This window comes from Lasioglossum baleicum, chromosome 18 (genome assembly GCF_051020765.1).
Source record: "Lasioglossum baleicum chromosome 18, iyLasBale1, whole genome shotgun sequence".
Taxonomy (NCBI): domain Eukaryota; kingdom Metazoa; phylum Arthropoda; class Insecta; order Hymenoptera; family Halictidae; genus Lasioglossum; species Lasioglossum baleicum.
Window position 1 is genome coordinate 8,754,895 of NC_134946.1, and position 16,911 is coordinate 8,771,805.

The 16,911-nt window shown below is 41.9% G+C and overlaps 1 protein-coding gene and 1 non-coding gene across 6 annotated transcripts in view; both read left to right on the forward strand.

The window, feature by feature from the left end:
- The first annotated feature begins 7,211 nt into the window (after positions 1–7,211).
- Trnad-guc (transfer RNA aspartic acid (anticodon GUC)) lies at positions 7,212–7,283 on the forward strand. The gene has a single exon. It is a non-coding gene; the product is annotated as a tRNA-Asp (tRNA).
- A 4,679-nt stretch (positions 7,284–11,962) lies between these two features.
- The window catches only part of LOC143218212 (uncharacterized), a 29,287-nt gene continuing 24,338 nt past the window's right edge, over positions 11,963–16,911 (forward strand). For 2 of the 5 annotated variants that reach the window (XM_076443275.1, XM_076443277.1), the window contains exon 1: positions 11,965–13,680. In XM_076443275.1, the coding sequence (XP_076299390.1) occupies positions 13,671–13,680 (10 nt within the window). In that variant the 5' untranslated portion in view covers positions 11,965–13,670. Of the gene's footprint in view, positions 13,681–16,911 lie in introns of all 5 variants that reach the window. The other 3 variants (XM_076443276.1, XM_076443274.1, XM_076443278.1) reach the window with 3 other exon arrangements.

Consider the following 16,911-nt stretch of genomic DNA (forward strand, 5'->3'; position numbering starts at 1 on the left):
TCGAATAAACAGAGACTCTATCCATACATAATTATATCCAGAACAGATCATACAGCCACCCTCTACCCTCGCGGTGCAACAGGCCATTTAGGTCAGAAGCTTCAAATTAAGAATTTAATATCTCGAAAAGTAGAAATGATAGAGCAAAACGGTTTGAAAAGATCCCGATTATCGAGGAACAACAGCGCTGACACAGAGCGTTTTTCGTGGGGCAAAAAGAAAATGGCGCGGAGATGTTCGGATAACAGGTATAGCGATCGAAGACGGGAGCCTGAACGGAAATGAAGAACGGAGGGGACGATCTCCGAAGGAAAAAAGAGAATCCTGAGAGAGGAGCAAGAGTTCTGAGGCTGTGTCAATGTGTCAGAGAGATGGTCTCCCTGCCTTTTATGTTCACGTAATGTGGGACCCACGGGAGGAGTGGGGACCTCCCAATGGCGTATTCCAACCCTTCCCTCCTTCAATTTTATTTCGGTTGATCCGCGGCAGCTCCGCCTATATTTACGAGCATAAAGCAAGATTGTTTTCTCCTCACCTGCTCGGCCAATCATCGGCGGCAATTTGTTTTCTCGTACAGCTGCACGGATCGCAATTAAAAAACTTCGAGGAATCGGAAATCATGGTAGAGAGGGAATCGACGATTGCGGCTGACACCCGCCGCCAATGCTGGCAGGTTCGGCCCTGTTTGAACGTGTACAATAATTTCACTGCTTTATGCAACTCGTGTGGAATTTTTGAAGACTGGAGAACATTGTATATCAACAAAATATTTTCTATTTCTTCGTTCCCAGTGTTTCGAGTTTCATTCACTCATTTTTATCGCGAGATGACTAATTGAATAATCTTGACGATTATTGGATTTCAAGGTGCATCCGATGCATTACACACCCATAAACTCTAGCAACCGTTAGCAGCTTCAAGGCAACGATTACCTCATGAATTTCCTCCCGACGATAACAATCATTGATCGAGCGCTGTCGGGACTGAGCAGGTGAAAAATTGCAGGAAGAGCCGTAGATTAATCATTGATCGATTTGTAATTGAGATTTTTGTTATGTAAACGAGTTCAATCCGGTTCTTTTGCCGAATAAATCGTAAGAATCTTTTCGGTTTGAAACTTTTACTTTCGCGTTAGATTATAATGGGGTTTCTCGATTGTGGTGAAATTAAATGACTAAATACGTTGGCAAAAATTAGTTTTACAACCTCGACAAATGCTAATGAATACGTGTAATCTTCTTTCGTGTGGACTCTGCGACACGTATTCTACAGTCTGCAGAATGAATCACCATGTTTGGTTAGCAGACTCGATCTCCAACCAGTACGAGACCAGTCTGAGGAAGTCTCGTTGAAGTTAAGTCATCATCCGGCTCACGTAATTCCAAACGCAGAGGATGCGCGAGCCCCATTGATATCTACATGCGCTGCCACTGAATATGGCGCGACTGTGTTCGCTGCAGAATGCATTGAACCAAAGAGAAAGCATCGAACAAGTCTCGAACGATTTTTACATTAATGTCTACCAAACTTTCTATTTATTCTTAATTTAAGAGGCTACCTATTCGGAGCACTGCAATCTAGGGGGCCAAAGATGAAGATTTACGGTTACGATGAGAGAAAGGTCACCTTACACTCAGGTGAAAATACTGCGTGTATAGAAAGTTTGGCTTCTAAGCTCATGCTGACAATCATAAATCGAAACACCAATCTCTCCTTTAAGCCCCAGGACCTCTAAAAGTGTCCCCGCCTAGGATCTAATGAATTAACCACACAATCAGTTCCTAGACCGCTGAAACACCGCGCGGTGCGACGGTAAAATTCCCGGGAAAGGGGTTAGGCAATGGCAGAAGCCGGGTTTAGAGAGTATCAACAGGTCCCCGGTCCAATCCTGTAGAAGCAGGTTACATGATCTTGTCAGTACCCAGTGAACCTGATCTCCCTCCGCCGCGAACAAGGTATCGGAGCGAAAGAACAACAGGTTCGACACAGAAACTGCGTAGAGGGGGAGAAGGTAGTGAAAGAGAGCAAAAGACAACGAGATAACCTGGCAGCATGATCCGGGGGAGCGGGAAACCGACCCAAACGAGGAACAAACTATGGGAGAGCGGCCAGTGCGACGGAGAACGAGCATGATAAAGGGAGCCAAGAGAATAATAATAAAGAGACAAGGAGGCAAGATAATGTACGGCGCCGTGATGGCGTCCATTCATGCTTTTTACTCGTTGGACGGCTGAACCAATCTCGTCTTTCACCTTGCCTCATCTGCCTTTCTTCCTTTACCCTCTCTGCCAGCTCTCACGTGACCTGATGAACATTTATTCGCACTATGCCTTCAAATTTTGTGCGGGAAAAACCGGTTTTAAAGGTTGTGTAAGTCTAGTTTTCCCTCGGTCCACGGGATTCGGGGGATCCTATGGCGGATCTTATTTCTTATGGGGACTAGGTGACTTCGCGTGATCTAACCAGACAATTGATCTACACTATGATGTCAAATTTTGGAGGCCAACATATCTGTCTTCAAAATTTATGCATTGGAATGCTTAAATTTCCTAGAGTCGGTACTATTTTTAGAAATGATTTACGAAAATAATCATTGCGAACTTCTGAGGACAGTAAATTCTTTAATTTAAATTTAAATTGCCCGCGTTATTTCCCGGAATCATTACCACGAATCCCGATAAAATTTCACAGGAGCCGTAAGTCACTCTTGAGCAACATATCGATCCAGTGAACATTAATCACTCGCACATGCATTATGTATCAATTTTGCACAATATCCGTTGTAACAGAAGAAAGCGAGTGAATGGAAAACAATTCCACCCACGTGCCACGATATACCGACAGAGCGGTAATGCGATATCAATTATCGCGTCCGGTTTGTTTACTAGTGCCGGCAACAACTCTGAACAACAAAATAATATTAACTTGTACTTATTTAATAAACTCATCAGCGTAATCGTAATGACTGCCCGCAAATTTAATTATCTGGAAAATTTATAGATGGCGTTTAACACTTCAATTGGAATTTATTATTCTATTATACTAAACTCGATGATTCTATTGTCAGAAAGGGACTTAACAATTTTCTAATGAAATTATTAGATCGAAATTGCTACTACTATTGAAACAATTATATTATTAAGATGTCTTTTATAAATCTTTTCAATAGTTGTATCAAAACGCAGCTGAAAAATATTTTTTAAACTAGCATAATTCACGTTGAAAAATCAACGGCTTACTTATTTGTGGAGGTATGCCACTTTATTTTTCGCACTTAATCCTGTAGGATTTTTGGGATAAAAACATATTCGTGCACCCCTTTGGGCTAACGGCTAATTGTGTACCAGACAGCTTTCTGTCTTATGTGTTTCGAGTTTGTTTACTTTTATAGAGGATAGAGGAACTATAGATAGATTACTAATCCCAAAAGAAATTGTTAGATTGAGATTGCTATCGATATTAAAACAATTATTAAGAAATCCTCATCTATGAGTCATACATTTTTAATAATTGTAGAAGAAAGCGTAAACTCTCTGGTATAGTGTGAAGAGATCATTGACAAAGGAGGCCGACTGTCTCATGCTCGTCTGCCAGCCAGGTAGTTCCAGGAAAAATGAAATTTTTTGAAACACCATCGAGTGCAGCTGCAGCCTTATGGGGGTCTTTGTCTTCGTCGAGCCATCTGCAAAGCGGACAGCCAAAGAGGGTCCTGGAAGGATGAGAAAAGATGGCGGTTGAGGGTGTCGAAAAGGCATCATTGACCCCCTCTGACCCCCATTTAAACTAATCCTATGCGAGGGGTAAATTTTACAAAACTGAACAACTTCTAATTCACAATTTTAACAACTTTCGAATTTATTTTTTACCAAAAGAAAATTAGCTTGCACGAACATATTTTTTAAATAATCGTGGCTGATATCTGCCGTTATCAAATCACGAATCTCGACAAGAAGCTTGATGACTCATCGTAATTTGACAAAGTCACCTGCAAATAAGATAAGGAAGATTGCTCGCACAACCAATCTATGGGTCGATACGATTTGTCTTGTCCAATCGGTTGTTTTTCACACCGACAGATCACTAGATTAGGATTCTGGAATTTTATGCTTGTTATACCGAGGAAATCCCGTCTCGATCATTATTTTTCAGTGTCAAATCTGTTTACACGAGTACACCAACTCCTCGTTTCAATTCCTCCAATTCCAAGTTTACGAAATGTTTGCATAAATGTGTTACACTTCCCAAATCTTTCCTTTCAACACTTTCAAATGAACTACGATCACAGAAAACAAAAACGTTTGGAACAGTTCTATGAGACGTATTTCACATAGTTTCATCAATATCGGTGATCGGAAATTTTTATTTCTCCCCAGGTTAGGAATATTGAAAGGTTGGGTTAGGTTGTGGGTTGCTTTATCTAAGGGTGGAGGGTTGTACCAACCCAAGGTAGATCCTTGAGACAAAAGGGCCGTAAATTGCCAGGAAAAACGAGGATGTCGATGGTATCGTACTGGGACGAAGTACTGCCGGGTCTCTTAGGGGTTTAACAGGACTTAGGGTGAGAACTGGTCCCCTGGAAGCAAAGAAGGAGGCGGAGTCTCTGGCAAATAAGCTCCAGGAATTTTTTTGCCACGGTAGATCTTGCATTTTGCCAATTTTCGCCGGAAATGTCCGAAAGAAAGATCCGCCCATTGTTCTTAGGAAAAGATCCCTTAAGAATACCGTCCCTGGGAGATTTATTTGGCTGCCGTGACGTCGAAAATTGTTGGAAGTTAAAGCCAGGTCCACGTAAAATATATAAAAATTAATATTTTTCAGATTATTGCGAGGAGGGAAGACTTCAGGGTGTTGGTAGAAATTGATGAAGAGATTGATTTCAACACCAATGAAAATGTTTATAAAACGACCTCCGCATACAATTAGCAGATGATTATTTTTGTGGATATCATGAACGGAAAACTAATATGAGCGGTTCGGTGCATTAATGAACATTTTAGGATGATACCCGAGCACGTTGAAATGATTACCTGTCGCTGTCACTTCGCTGTACAATTATCGTGGAGATCTGGAGCACTTAAAACAGTGTCAGCATGGAAATAGAAGTTCTAAGTTACTTGCTATTAACTTCGCAAGCTGAATTGACTTGAATTTAAATTTAACTTCTAATGTAAAATAATATTATAGGAAGAACTAACTGGAAGAATGATTATTTTCCAAAAATAGATTTTATAAATCTCGTTGCAACATTTACAGAACTTAAAGATACCATTGCATTATTTTCAACTAATTCGAATTATTAAGAAGAGGATCAAACGTCTACACAGCTCCTACTTGCTACCTTGTGCAACTAATACATGCAATTTTTATTTTACATAAAAATTCGCAGTCTAGGTGCCAGCAGTTAAACTGTGTATACATTTTTCTGGGATGCTCTGTGTATTGTATAAATGCATCAGCGATAGAAATAGAAATACGAATTATTTAGACGTTCATGATCTTCATTAGTAGACAGCGGATCTTTATGCAATGTCACTATCCCTGACAGTCTCTAATTGTCATAGCAGTAGGACATATCCTTTGGACAGGTTAAGCAATTTGCCCTAATTAGGTGCGAGTGCTGCTACATTGTAAGGAGTACGTAAAATAAACACGCTCTGTTATCAGAGTCTCAGTTATATCGTGGAGAGAACCCTTAGTTAATTAAACAAAGTGAAAATCTAATCGCGTTACTGGGAAAGAGCTGGTTGAAGATTGCAGTACAAGAAAGAGAACCATGAGCCTAATAACCCTGAACCTAAGGACCATGTGGCAAGGACCTACCTGCGGAGGGCAACTGGACGAAAGTCACGTTGGGTTAGGAAAAGAAATCGTACAATGTGCAGAACCAGTATGGCCGAGGAACAGCACGGACCAGGACGTAGCTGCACCCTCCTGCAGCCCATTAAAACAACACCCGAACAGTCCGGACCGTCGAAAAACAGAAGAGGAAAAGAGATAGGTATAGAGACCCAGAATTCATCAACCTTGGAAAAGCTTTAGACACGGATGGCTGGACGTACTTTTCTCTGGAATTGTAAAGAAAGAAAGAAAATGTCGTGCTACATGCTGCAGAGGAGAACGTAACCTCCACAACAATATTTAAAATGTACTGCAATAGATACTATTCTTTGCTCTCTTGTCCCTAACGTCGAACGTAGAAAAAGATAGCGAGAAAACAAAACAGACACCAGCGTATCGATTGTTTCTAATGATTTTCTTATGAAACTTTTTCAATTTTAGTATATTAGAGACATTTTTCTGATGAAAATGACACCAAACATGACATTATTTGGACCATATTTACTTGTGTGAGAGATTTTCTAATTGATCAGAAACGAGGAAAGAAATTATTATTATCTGAGTAAATATGCTCCGATGTATTTGGTCTCATTTGAATCAGAAAAATGTTACAAATACATTGGCGAAAGTGTTATAGAAAAATAATTAAAAACACAAAAGTTGGATTAGCATTGACTCACCGATATACCTAAACCCGTATCATATTACACTCCTCGGCTGAGCTTCTGGGCCTCTTAAGGGGCTAGTATAGGCTCGATTTGTAACTAGAAAATACCTAGAATCTTACTAGAAAAAGGGGTCGAAACATGGGTTTCGTAGTTTTCACTTAGTGTCCTTATTTGAGCAAATTTTGGGCTGGGTGAGGACTCATTCTAAAGAGGAAGGTTCACCGCAGGGGGCTCTGGTCATGAGGCTAACGAGATTATGTTTATATCTAATAATATTAGTGTCCAAAGTAGAGTAAAAATCTAGGAAAAAAAACCCGCAGATTTCAATGCATTTTTCTTATAACATTTTCCTCTATTCCCGACCGTTTAGGAGGTACAGCCTGTTCCAGTTGCGTGGGACACCCTGTATAGTTACTCCAAAATATGCAATCAGCTTCAACAATCCCGAAATTCGTTATAAATACAAATAACAGAATACGACAGAGACACTATACTAAAAAAGGACCCAAAAAGTACTAAATAATAATCACAATGTTATACATATAGTTACTCCAAAATATGGAATCAGCTTCAACAATCCCGAAATTTGTTATAAATACAAATAACAGAATACGACAGAGACACTATACTAAAAGAGGACCCGAAAAGTACTAAATAATAATTGCAATGTTATATAGTTACTCCAAAATTTACAATATCGCTCCGTCCTCGATAGTATAGTGGTCAGTATCCCCGCCTGTCACGCGGGAGACCGGGGTTCGATTCCCCGTCGGGGAGTAATATATTTTTATTTTTATCCCACCTAATGTATATATACATAATAATCCAACCTAAGATATGTTAATAATGCGTTACTCAATTACTCCATTATTTTGTTATTAGTATTAGTGTTATTTATTAATGTTATTTGTTATTAGTATTAGGTTATTGTTCCGCTATTGTTCTTTTACCTAGCTGTAAGTATTTAATAGATATACGAATAAAATGATCGAAAATGTACTATATTTATATTAATTTTATACAATCAGCGATAGATTACGTTAGAAATAACAATGTAAATAAATAAAATTAATATTAAGGACATCATTAGTATAAGTTTAGTAAGTAAGTACTAAATCTAAATTTGTTTTTACTCCGAAATGTAAGACTGATTATGTGCAGTTACTGTGCTATGCTGTATACATATATATACATATGTTGTATCCATATGTAGATAAAACTATCTAGTATAAGTGTAAATAGTAGCAATAATTGCAAACAGAATTTAATTGTAAGACCGTGCGTGCGCCGAACCATTCGGTATTTATAATGATAATTAGCTAGTCTGTAAGTAAGAACCACAGACTGTATAGAAGTTTTCTAAACCAAAGTCTATAACATTACCCAATCCTCTGCAAAATAAATGTTGAAAAATATTCAAGAAATTGAAAAATTATAATTTTTTAAAATTCGTTAAAAGAATGTGTGTTCATCTATCCAGTTGCAATTAAAATCGTGTGATTCCTTCGACCCCTTTGTTTCAGCAACTCATATACGAAGCCGACCACGTGACGCACGTATGTATGTATGTATATGTATGACGTTGAAGTGTTCCCCTTCGTGGAACTCGTTCGACGATAAAGCCGTGAAATTCGCCTGTAATTCGACGTATCGTATCGGAGGTTCTCGTAAATTCAACAAGTATCGGTTTCGCGCGGTGACTCATCGGAGATAGCCGCAAAATAATCGGCACTGGAATTGCAAATGAGGAAAAGAAAAAAAAAATGCAAGAAAAGTCCAGTTAATCTAAATGTTTACTAGCACGAAAAATTATTGAAAGATTAAGGCGTCTGAAGGATGCTGCATAATATACGAATTATTAAAAAATAAATATGCAGAAACAATGACAGGGAAAGTGTGTACAGGATATAAGAAATATCAAAATTACAATAAAATTCAGTTATAATGTCTATTGTTTATTTTCATACTGAAATTCTCTGGAACAAGTAGGTAAACACTGACGAATCTTTGTGTATACTCACCCACTCGAAGTAGCCTAACTTCAGCCACGGAATTCCCTGAAGAGGGGCGGTCAGCAGGTGCACAGAAATCCATTCCACCTGCGGTTTCCACGAGGCTTCTCGAGAACTATAGTCAGTTGCCCGAATTCACCGGGTAAACATTGACAATAATCAACCATTCTAGACAACTTAATCAGATTCTTCAATCCTGCAATTTAAAAGATTAACAAAACTAATACATACATATTTCTGTATCAATAAAATTAATTTAGGTGAACAGAGATCATTACATGATAAAAACTAAAGTCGAACATGAAACGTCCAGAGAATTTTTCACATGGAAAGTTCATATAACACGAGTCCAATTTTAACCTCTTCATAAGAACATTCCTGGGAAACAGGGAATGCCTTGAATTTCTTCATTCGGTTTGATTCCAAGCCGTCTTTATGCTCATGGGGTCACCCATAGTGGGTCAGAATTTGTTAAGCATGCTCCTGGGATGTCCTGCAAGGGAGGAAGAACGTTACGTATTCGGCCCGCGCCGCTAAAGAGGCCAACGGAGCTTCAGATCGAAATTCTTGTAATTAAACTAGATTTTTCTGGTTCAATTGTTCTGTGTGGATGTGCCTCCTGTCTTTCCTGGGGCTGGTACACTCGGTAAAATTGAAAAGATAAAGATAAGACAAAGGGAGTCTTAAATTGTCACGGCGCGCGGCGTTGGAAAATACAACGGAGCTTCAAATTGAAATTCCTGCAACTCTGACCTCTTTCAATATAAAAATCCCCGAGTGTTCGTGACTTGGTTCCGACTTCTATAGGGGTCAAAGAAAATTTAGAACATAAAGATCCAAACAAAGAGACGCCTCAAATAAACATTTTTATAACCGATTTATCTTTTTTTCCGAGTTAATATAGTGCCAAATTAAGACAGTCACATAAATAGGAGATGGTGGGATTTATTTAATCGTTGATCATAGAGGCAACGCAACGATAATGAGGACAGCGTAACTTGGAAACGAAATTCTTGCAATTATTCTAGCTTTTACTCTCTATTGGCCCCTGAGAGGGGCGTGTCTTCGTCTTCCGCGGAGACCCGCAAGGCAATCAAATTCAAAACACAGAAATTATATCAGATGGGAGAACGATAAGGGGTGATTTGTGGTGCCGAGCGTCGATTGTCGACGCATTATAGCGCGCGCAAGCCGGTACAGGAGGACAACCGACCAGCCAGGCAACCAGTTAGGCCAGAAGACTGTGCTCGATCGGAGTTCCGACTGTTGTTCGGCCGAGAGGACGCGACATTCCACGAAACGCCCCTCCCCTATTCTCGTTTCCTGGATTCCGTTCGACTTCCCCTTGGCTAGCATCCTGAGCTCTCCACGTGTCAGAGACGTAGCATCCTTTAATTAACCCGTCTTTCCAGCCCATTAGCTCATCGGTGTTCCCGAGACCATAAGGAATTTTCGCGCGACAATTACGAATACGTTTCTCGATTTTAATTATATCGTGGGGAACACGATGCTCGCAATTATCAGCGCTTTGTCATCGTTATCATGATTTACCACACAAGGACCAAATCGGACAAGTTACTCCGATTATCGATCTGATAACGGACACACTCGTCTATAACATAGTTTCTCCGTGACCAATCGACTGTACCGTACAGGACGACTCCGCACACGCAACAAGTTAGCCAATTCCCCCCTCTCTCTATGAAGCTTATTCTCTTGATTTGAATGACACTGTTGCTTTCCCTCCGTAGCGTCGCGATCTTTGGTTAATATAGAGATGTTTATGCCGCGATCGATGTTATGGTAAGAGTGCGATCGATTGTCCGTTCTCATAATTAGTATTTTCTTCCCCAAGGAGCGGCCGTTTCGCTCAGGTCAATTCCCTGAAGGCCGTTCTTCCGGGACTGGCAGACGCGTGAGAAGAAGGTTGTGTTCTATGTGTATGTATCTGGCAGATAACAGCGCCAGGGACGACGAAACGCGCGTTAGACCCAGCGACACCCAGAAAGACCCCGCGTCTGCCCTTGGCTGCCGCAGATCTGGAATAGATAAGCCGGGATTATCGGGAATTCCTTTCTGTCTGCTGCTCTCCCTTCCTTATCACCGTTCATACTTCGACGGGTGACCTAACACCGGTATCATGTATATCTTCTTTTAATAAATCCTATTTCTTTCATTTGGTTCGCTCGAGTGAATCGTTCAATTAAAGATTCCGTATGTTTATCGTATTATGTGTGAGTTGTAAAATACGCGCGCGCGCGATGACACCAGAGAAAAATCCATCAAATATCGCGCGTCGGATAATCCGTGTGACGTAACAGGCCACTGGTGGCGGCGGTTTTCTCGATTTTTCATTTAGCATGCTGCAACGCGGCACAAGGCCACGGTTAAAAGCCTCATTATCGTCTTCGAATATGAGGCATAGACAAGAAAGAGCGTAGTAGAGTGCGTCCCTGAGGATTCTGGCTGGATATATCGCTAACTTCGTCGCTCCGCTCGCATGAACTTTCTCGTGCCGCGAAACCTTAAAGCTTGTTCATACTCTCGCGTCGTATTTACTGTACCGTGTTTCCCTTTGGGCTAAATAAATACCGTGGGGTACGTAAATGGGAATGGATTAGGATTCATATATTAATTATATTCAATTACCTCTTATTTCAAATGCCTACATGATTACTGTAATTAGCAATTAAAGTAATTGAAAATTTGAATTCTGTGAAGCATTGTAATCATACACAGAAGCCAATTACGATGTAATTGAATGATATAATAGAGACCTTTCAAATTGTACGAATTTAAAAATTACTGTTATATTGTTTTCAATTATTTAGTAGGCATATTAAGAAGAAAATCTATTTCACTCCAGTTTGTTGTAATTCAGGTAGACAATTTTTATATTGTACAAAGATCAGCTGTCCACTCATTATTGTAATCACGAGAGCGATTGATTTATAATTGAATTTCATAATTGAATCTTTCCAATACATTCAGCTACTAATTACTGTAATAATGAGACTACTTAAATTGCGTAAGATTTACGAAGTTTTAATCAATTCCATTTCGAGCTACTATTCGCCTATTCTCACGAGAATTAAAATTCATTGTACTTGAAATACGATGTAATTGGAACGCAGTATAATTAAAGAACAATGTAATGGAATCGCAACACAATTACTCCCAAATCGAACGCATTATAATGTAATTAGTTGGCGATCATAAGTAACGAAGTAATTCAATTCCAGCTTCGCTCGCTGGTGTCTGAAAATCGAGACATCTTATGAACAGACCATAAGCTAGTTCGTCCTCCCCTCTCCGCGGCGTTCCCCCCCACCTTCGACGATTCACGTCCATCCCTTCAGTGGCTCGGCAGCGCGCGCTCGATACACGGAATCGCCTCGTGGTTCTCGGAAGGCAGTAGACTGTCGTCAGCCACGCCAGACGGCGCACTGCTCGCACACTCACTGTTCTTTCGGAGATACTCGCCCACCGTTTCACCCACTCTTACCTCCCTCTCTTTCTCTCTCTCTATTTCTCTCACTCGCTCACTCTCTCTCTCTCTCTCAGCGTTTGTCTCTCGGGCTCGCACACAGTTGTCGGCTTAGCGGGCCGCCAGTTACGCAACAATAACAACGCTGTCAGGAGGTGTATAGCATGCGCGTGCTGTGCCACCTATACGCCGTCGAACGACCCTGGAACGACGAGCAGCGGGGCCGATCCGTCGCTTCTGCTGCCGCTGGTGTCGCCGATCACTTGTTGAAAACCCGGTAGGCGAATCGACAACGACAACGACAACGACGACGACGACGACGACGACGCGCGCTCGTTGTCGCGAAAACGGTGTCGTTTGGAATCCTATCCCCCCCGGTATGCGGTAGTGTCGACGACGAAAAGAAAAGAAGTGTGGTGCCTGTGCCCGGAGGAGCATGGAAAGTGCGTGCATTCGTGTGCTTGAGAGCAGGGATCACAACGCACGAAGAGCGGCGCGGCGATCCGGGAGGATCGAGCCGAGGATGAATGAGTGAGAGAGAATCGTGTGTCGGCGCGTCTCGCGCAGCTGTGTACGGTGGCCGGTGTGTGTGTTGGACCCAAGGAAACCCGATTTCCGTTTATCGGCTGTCACGACGACCGCTGTGTCTCCACGGAAGGGGGGATCGGGGGTTCCACAGAGGAGAAGAAGAAGAAAAAGAAGAAGAGGAAGAAGAAGGATCGCGAGAGAGGTGCACGTCCGCGAAGTACGTCGCGCGATTAGGCGCCAATGACGTCAGCCGGGGACGTGTAAGTCGCTCGGCCGCGTTTACCGACGGTGTTGCGCCGCTGACGGTAGTAATATCGTAGTATACACCGTGTGTCTCTCTCTCTCTTTCGTTGTGTGGTGGTGGTGGCGGTGGCCGGCGGTGGTGGGGGGGACGGCCGAACGAGAGAACCCATGTGGAATAGCTGCGCGCGGTAGCCAATTATATTTCGTGCGTGTGCAATGACTAACTGCTCCCGGCGGCCCGGTTGAGATGTGTTAGTGGGAGACGGTGTCGTCGACGGACCCGTTTCTGCGTCGGTGTTGCCCCCGGCTACGTCAGCACCGGTCGGACGGGATTTGCATGGCAAACAGATTGACGCGGCGCTGGTAAGTGGATAACGAGAGAGGAGCCCCGCATACCAGCCGGGAAAAAGACGGCGTCCGAGCCGCGCGCGTCCTCGCGAGAGAGAGGAGAACACGAAAGAGAGACCGAGAGAACCGTCCGCCGAGAGAGCAAGTGTACAAGCCCGCTTAAAATAGAAGAGTGACTTCGGCAACGCGCGATCGAGCAACAGCCGAGAACGAACGGTGTTTTCTTCCCCCGGCCCGCGATGATTGTTGTGCTTCGTTTTCGTCTTCATCTTCTGTGTCTTCTTCTGTGATACGTTTCTATATCCGGTTACGTCAGATATTGTGTGCCAGAGAGGGAAAGAGAAAGAAAGAGAGTGTGTATCAGTGGAAAATCTGTTTTCTGTGATAAGAGGAACGTGATTCGACAGAGCCACCGACACACGTTTTCCCCGATATCAAAGTGTCTCCTACGATGGATCGTGACTCGTGTTTCTGCGGAGGCTGCGAAAGGACCGAGGGTCGAGCTATGCCGATGGAGTAACAAGTGAGCGGCGAAGCGGCGTTGCCATGACGACAGGTGAACCATGAGCCACCTCTCTCTCTCTCTCTCTCTCTAACGGTCTTTTCTTTCCCTCTCTTTCGTTTCTCCTCCTTTGCCCCCTCCCTCTCTACCCTCCCTTCACTGCTCGGACTCCCTCGTTCCTCGTTCCTTCAGTTTTTATTCTTTCTCTCTCCTTTTCTGCGTATCAATTCTTTCTTCTCTCGGAATCTCCCGTCTCCCCCCTCTCGTCCTCTATAAATATCTTCGTCTTTCTTTCTCTCTCGCTTTCTGGTTGCGCGGGGACCCTTCCTGTCCGATTGTTCCTCTTCTCTGACCTCGTATATTTACGAGACACTGTCCGGTTTGTCTTTCCCTTGCCCGCGATGGTCGGGTCGCGAGTGACCCGGAATGCTCGCTCGAACTCGCTAACCTTTTGCAATTCCGATTTTTCGTTTATTGTACTCCTGTTCCCTGGGATAGAGAAAGGTTGGAAGTTCATTTAAGGTGGTTAACCTTGTGGTAATGGAATTTTTATTTCTAGTAAAATATTGAAAGTTCGGTCTGGTCAGTTACTTTTGTTCCGTGACTGGAGAAAAATTTTACGAAGTCTGTTTTCGGAATATGTATACATATACGAAATCATAATTGCTGTCCACTCCAATACTATGCACATAGAAGCCTGAAGGAATAGTGCCGAGGTGCACCTATGACAATCAATGTATATCAGGATTTCTTCTTCCGGAAAAACAGGTCATGAGTTGTGACACCAAAGTCTTGTAGCGTAAACCTGTTTCGCATAAAAATCTTCGACCAGTGACACATTCGAAATCATTATGCGGATTTCCATTTACGTGCACAGTTGACGTCCCTACACACGTGTTGTTCGAGGGAGCACTAGTGGGGTATGCTACGAGGTCTAATTATGTATACTTAGGCACAACATAACTTCTATTCAGCATAAAGAAGTGTAGTGTGAAATTCGAATTTTTCATTGACGAAAAGAATGTAACTTCGTGGGATATTTTATGATGTCTACAATTCAGAAATCTGTCTAGCGTGACAATCTAGAATGAAAGTTTAATAACAGATATTCGAGTTTCTCATCAACGAATTGGACGTTGTGGCACGTTTTGCGGGATGCGCGCGTATAGTTACGTCGTAGAAGATCAGGATAAAATGTACAGAAAAGGCCACGAGTAGTCCCTTCGTTCCCCGTCGAGTGATTTGTCCTTTTCTTTGTGCTTTCCCCCCACCCCTGGTGTTACTGGTTTTCTTGAACGGTCTTCCCTCGCGTCTCTCCCCACCCCGCCGTCCCGAAGGAATCGTGTAATCTCTCTGGCTCGCTCGCTCGCTCGCACTCGGTGACGCTCGGCGGCTGCTCGGTGAACGCCGTTGTAGCATGCTTAACGCGTAGGCCGCACAATATTCCAAGTACGCTCGGCTATTTTCATGCTACACCAGAAAGACACCTAGCGACGCGCTACGCCGAGCCGAGTGGATCCGAGCTGAGAGCTGCTTCTAGGTGACACGAATGGCTGGTCTTAGGCACTGAGCAAATCTCGAATTTACTCGCAAAATTATACACTCCTGTGTCTCCTATTCCCTGGTGAAATTGGAGCCCAGATTTCCACGAATTAGTGTTGTATAAAGCTCGAGTCTTCGAAGCTTCAGAGCTCAGTCTTAAAGACTAAGTTTCTATAGAAGAAGATTTAGAAGAAGTGTTTAAGACTGAGCTCTGGAGCTTCGAAGACTCGAGCTTTATACAACACTACCACGAATACACTAGGATAGTGCATATATTTGTCAAATATGGGAATTCCCTAGAAACGTGAAACTCGCAGTCAGTTTTCTATTTGGCAATCTGGTTGTTCGTGCTGACCAACACTGTCACCACGGAAAATAAATGTATACATGTTATCATTTTCGTATTGTCAATCACCATTGAAAATAGATATTAGATAGGGATTTATTGCGAATGCTTTAGCCTCCACAGAAATAAACAAGTGTACCTACGTACTTACCTATTTTTATGTTTCATTCAGTAACTTCTCTATTGATTCAGACACTGGTAGGTCGTGTTACGTTTCCCAAACCAAATTTCTACGAAGCGAAGGTTTTTTAAATATTGGAGCACTGAGTAAAGTAAGGATATCTTTTCTTCGATATAACTGTTTAATGTTTCGCTAGATAATCCTTGCACTACGTCAGTAACTTTCTCGTATTCTATGCACAGTGGTTTAAATACTGAAGCTTCGAATTGATTTATATATTTTATCGATTAGAGTATTTCGTATTTTTGAGTAAATTTGAAATTTTTTGACGTTTGAACGGATGGTTTGTTTACAAGCATGTTTTGAATGGAACGCACAGCCGATAGAGTTTCCGTAGAATTTTTCTTATCGAGGAATTCTACGAAATTATTACTTCCTGCGATTAAAACGAGCGATTCATCATCGCGTTCACTCGCATCCTGCGAGCGTTATGTAAAACGCCGTGTGTCTGCGGACCAGTCATAAATTCGGAGCAGGTTTCCCCGGATCGTTCGGATTTTTGCTGCGTTTCCGTTGCTTTTGCTCTATCGCAACAGAATTGTTCCCTATTATTAAGTTCTGCACACTATAATTTATAATATAACTTTGAAGTTGCATAATACTCTTCAACTGTAAAACAGAAATTCTCAGTTCATTTTTTAACTCTGGAAAATAATTTTTTGGCAACTACAAAATTGATGTTGTTTGAGATCATTTATCAATTCTTTCGAACATAGTTTTCAAGAAATTAAATTCATAAATTGTAATATGAATGTTTTGAATACGTCATACAGGATGTTCCGATTTGTCCTGCCGTATGGTGTAAACAAATTTTACAAATAAACTCTGAAAAGAATATGAAAATGAATCAACAGTTTTCTGAATTTATATTTGTTTATAATTGAGGATGGAATGAGAGTAGAAAGTTTCTTCGAATGATTATTGTGAATAAAAGGTTCGATGTTGTTTCGAGTATGGTTTAAAAGTGTTTTCGTTGCGTTAGCGTGTTTCTCTTCGAGTATGCGTTGCATCAGGAAGAATATATTAGAGAAAGGCGATTAAACTCGCGATTCCATGGTTCTCGATGATTCTGAATGAACGCAATCGCTTGACGGATCATTCATTGAGTACCAGGAACGCGTGTATTACGCGCACGAAATTCCTCACGTTCTTTTTCGTTGGCGGATCTATTGCAACTATCCCATTAATTTATCGCGATAATTGCCCTGCGCTATAT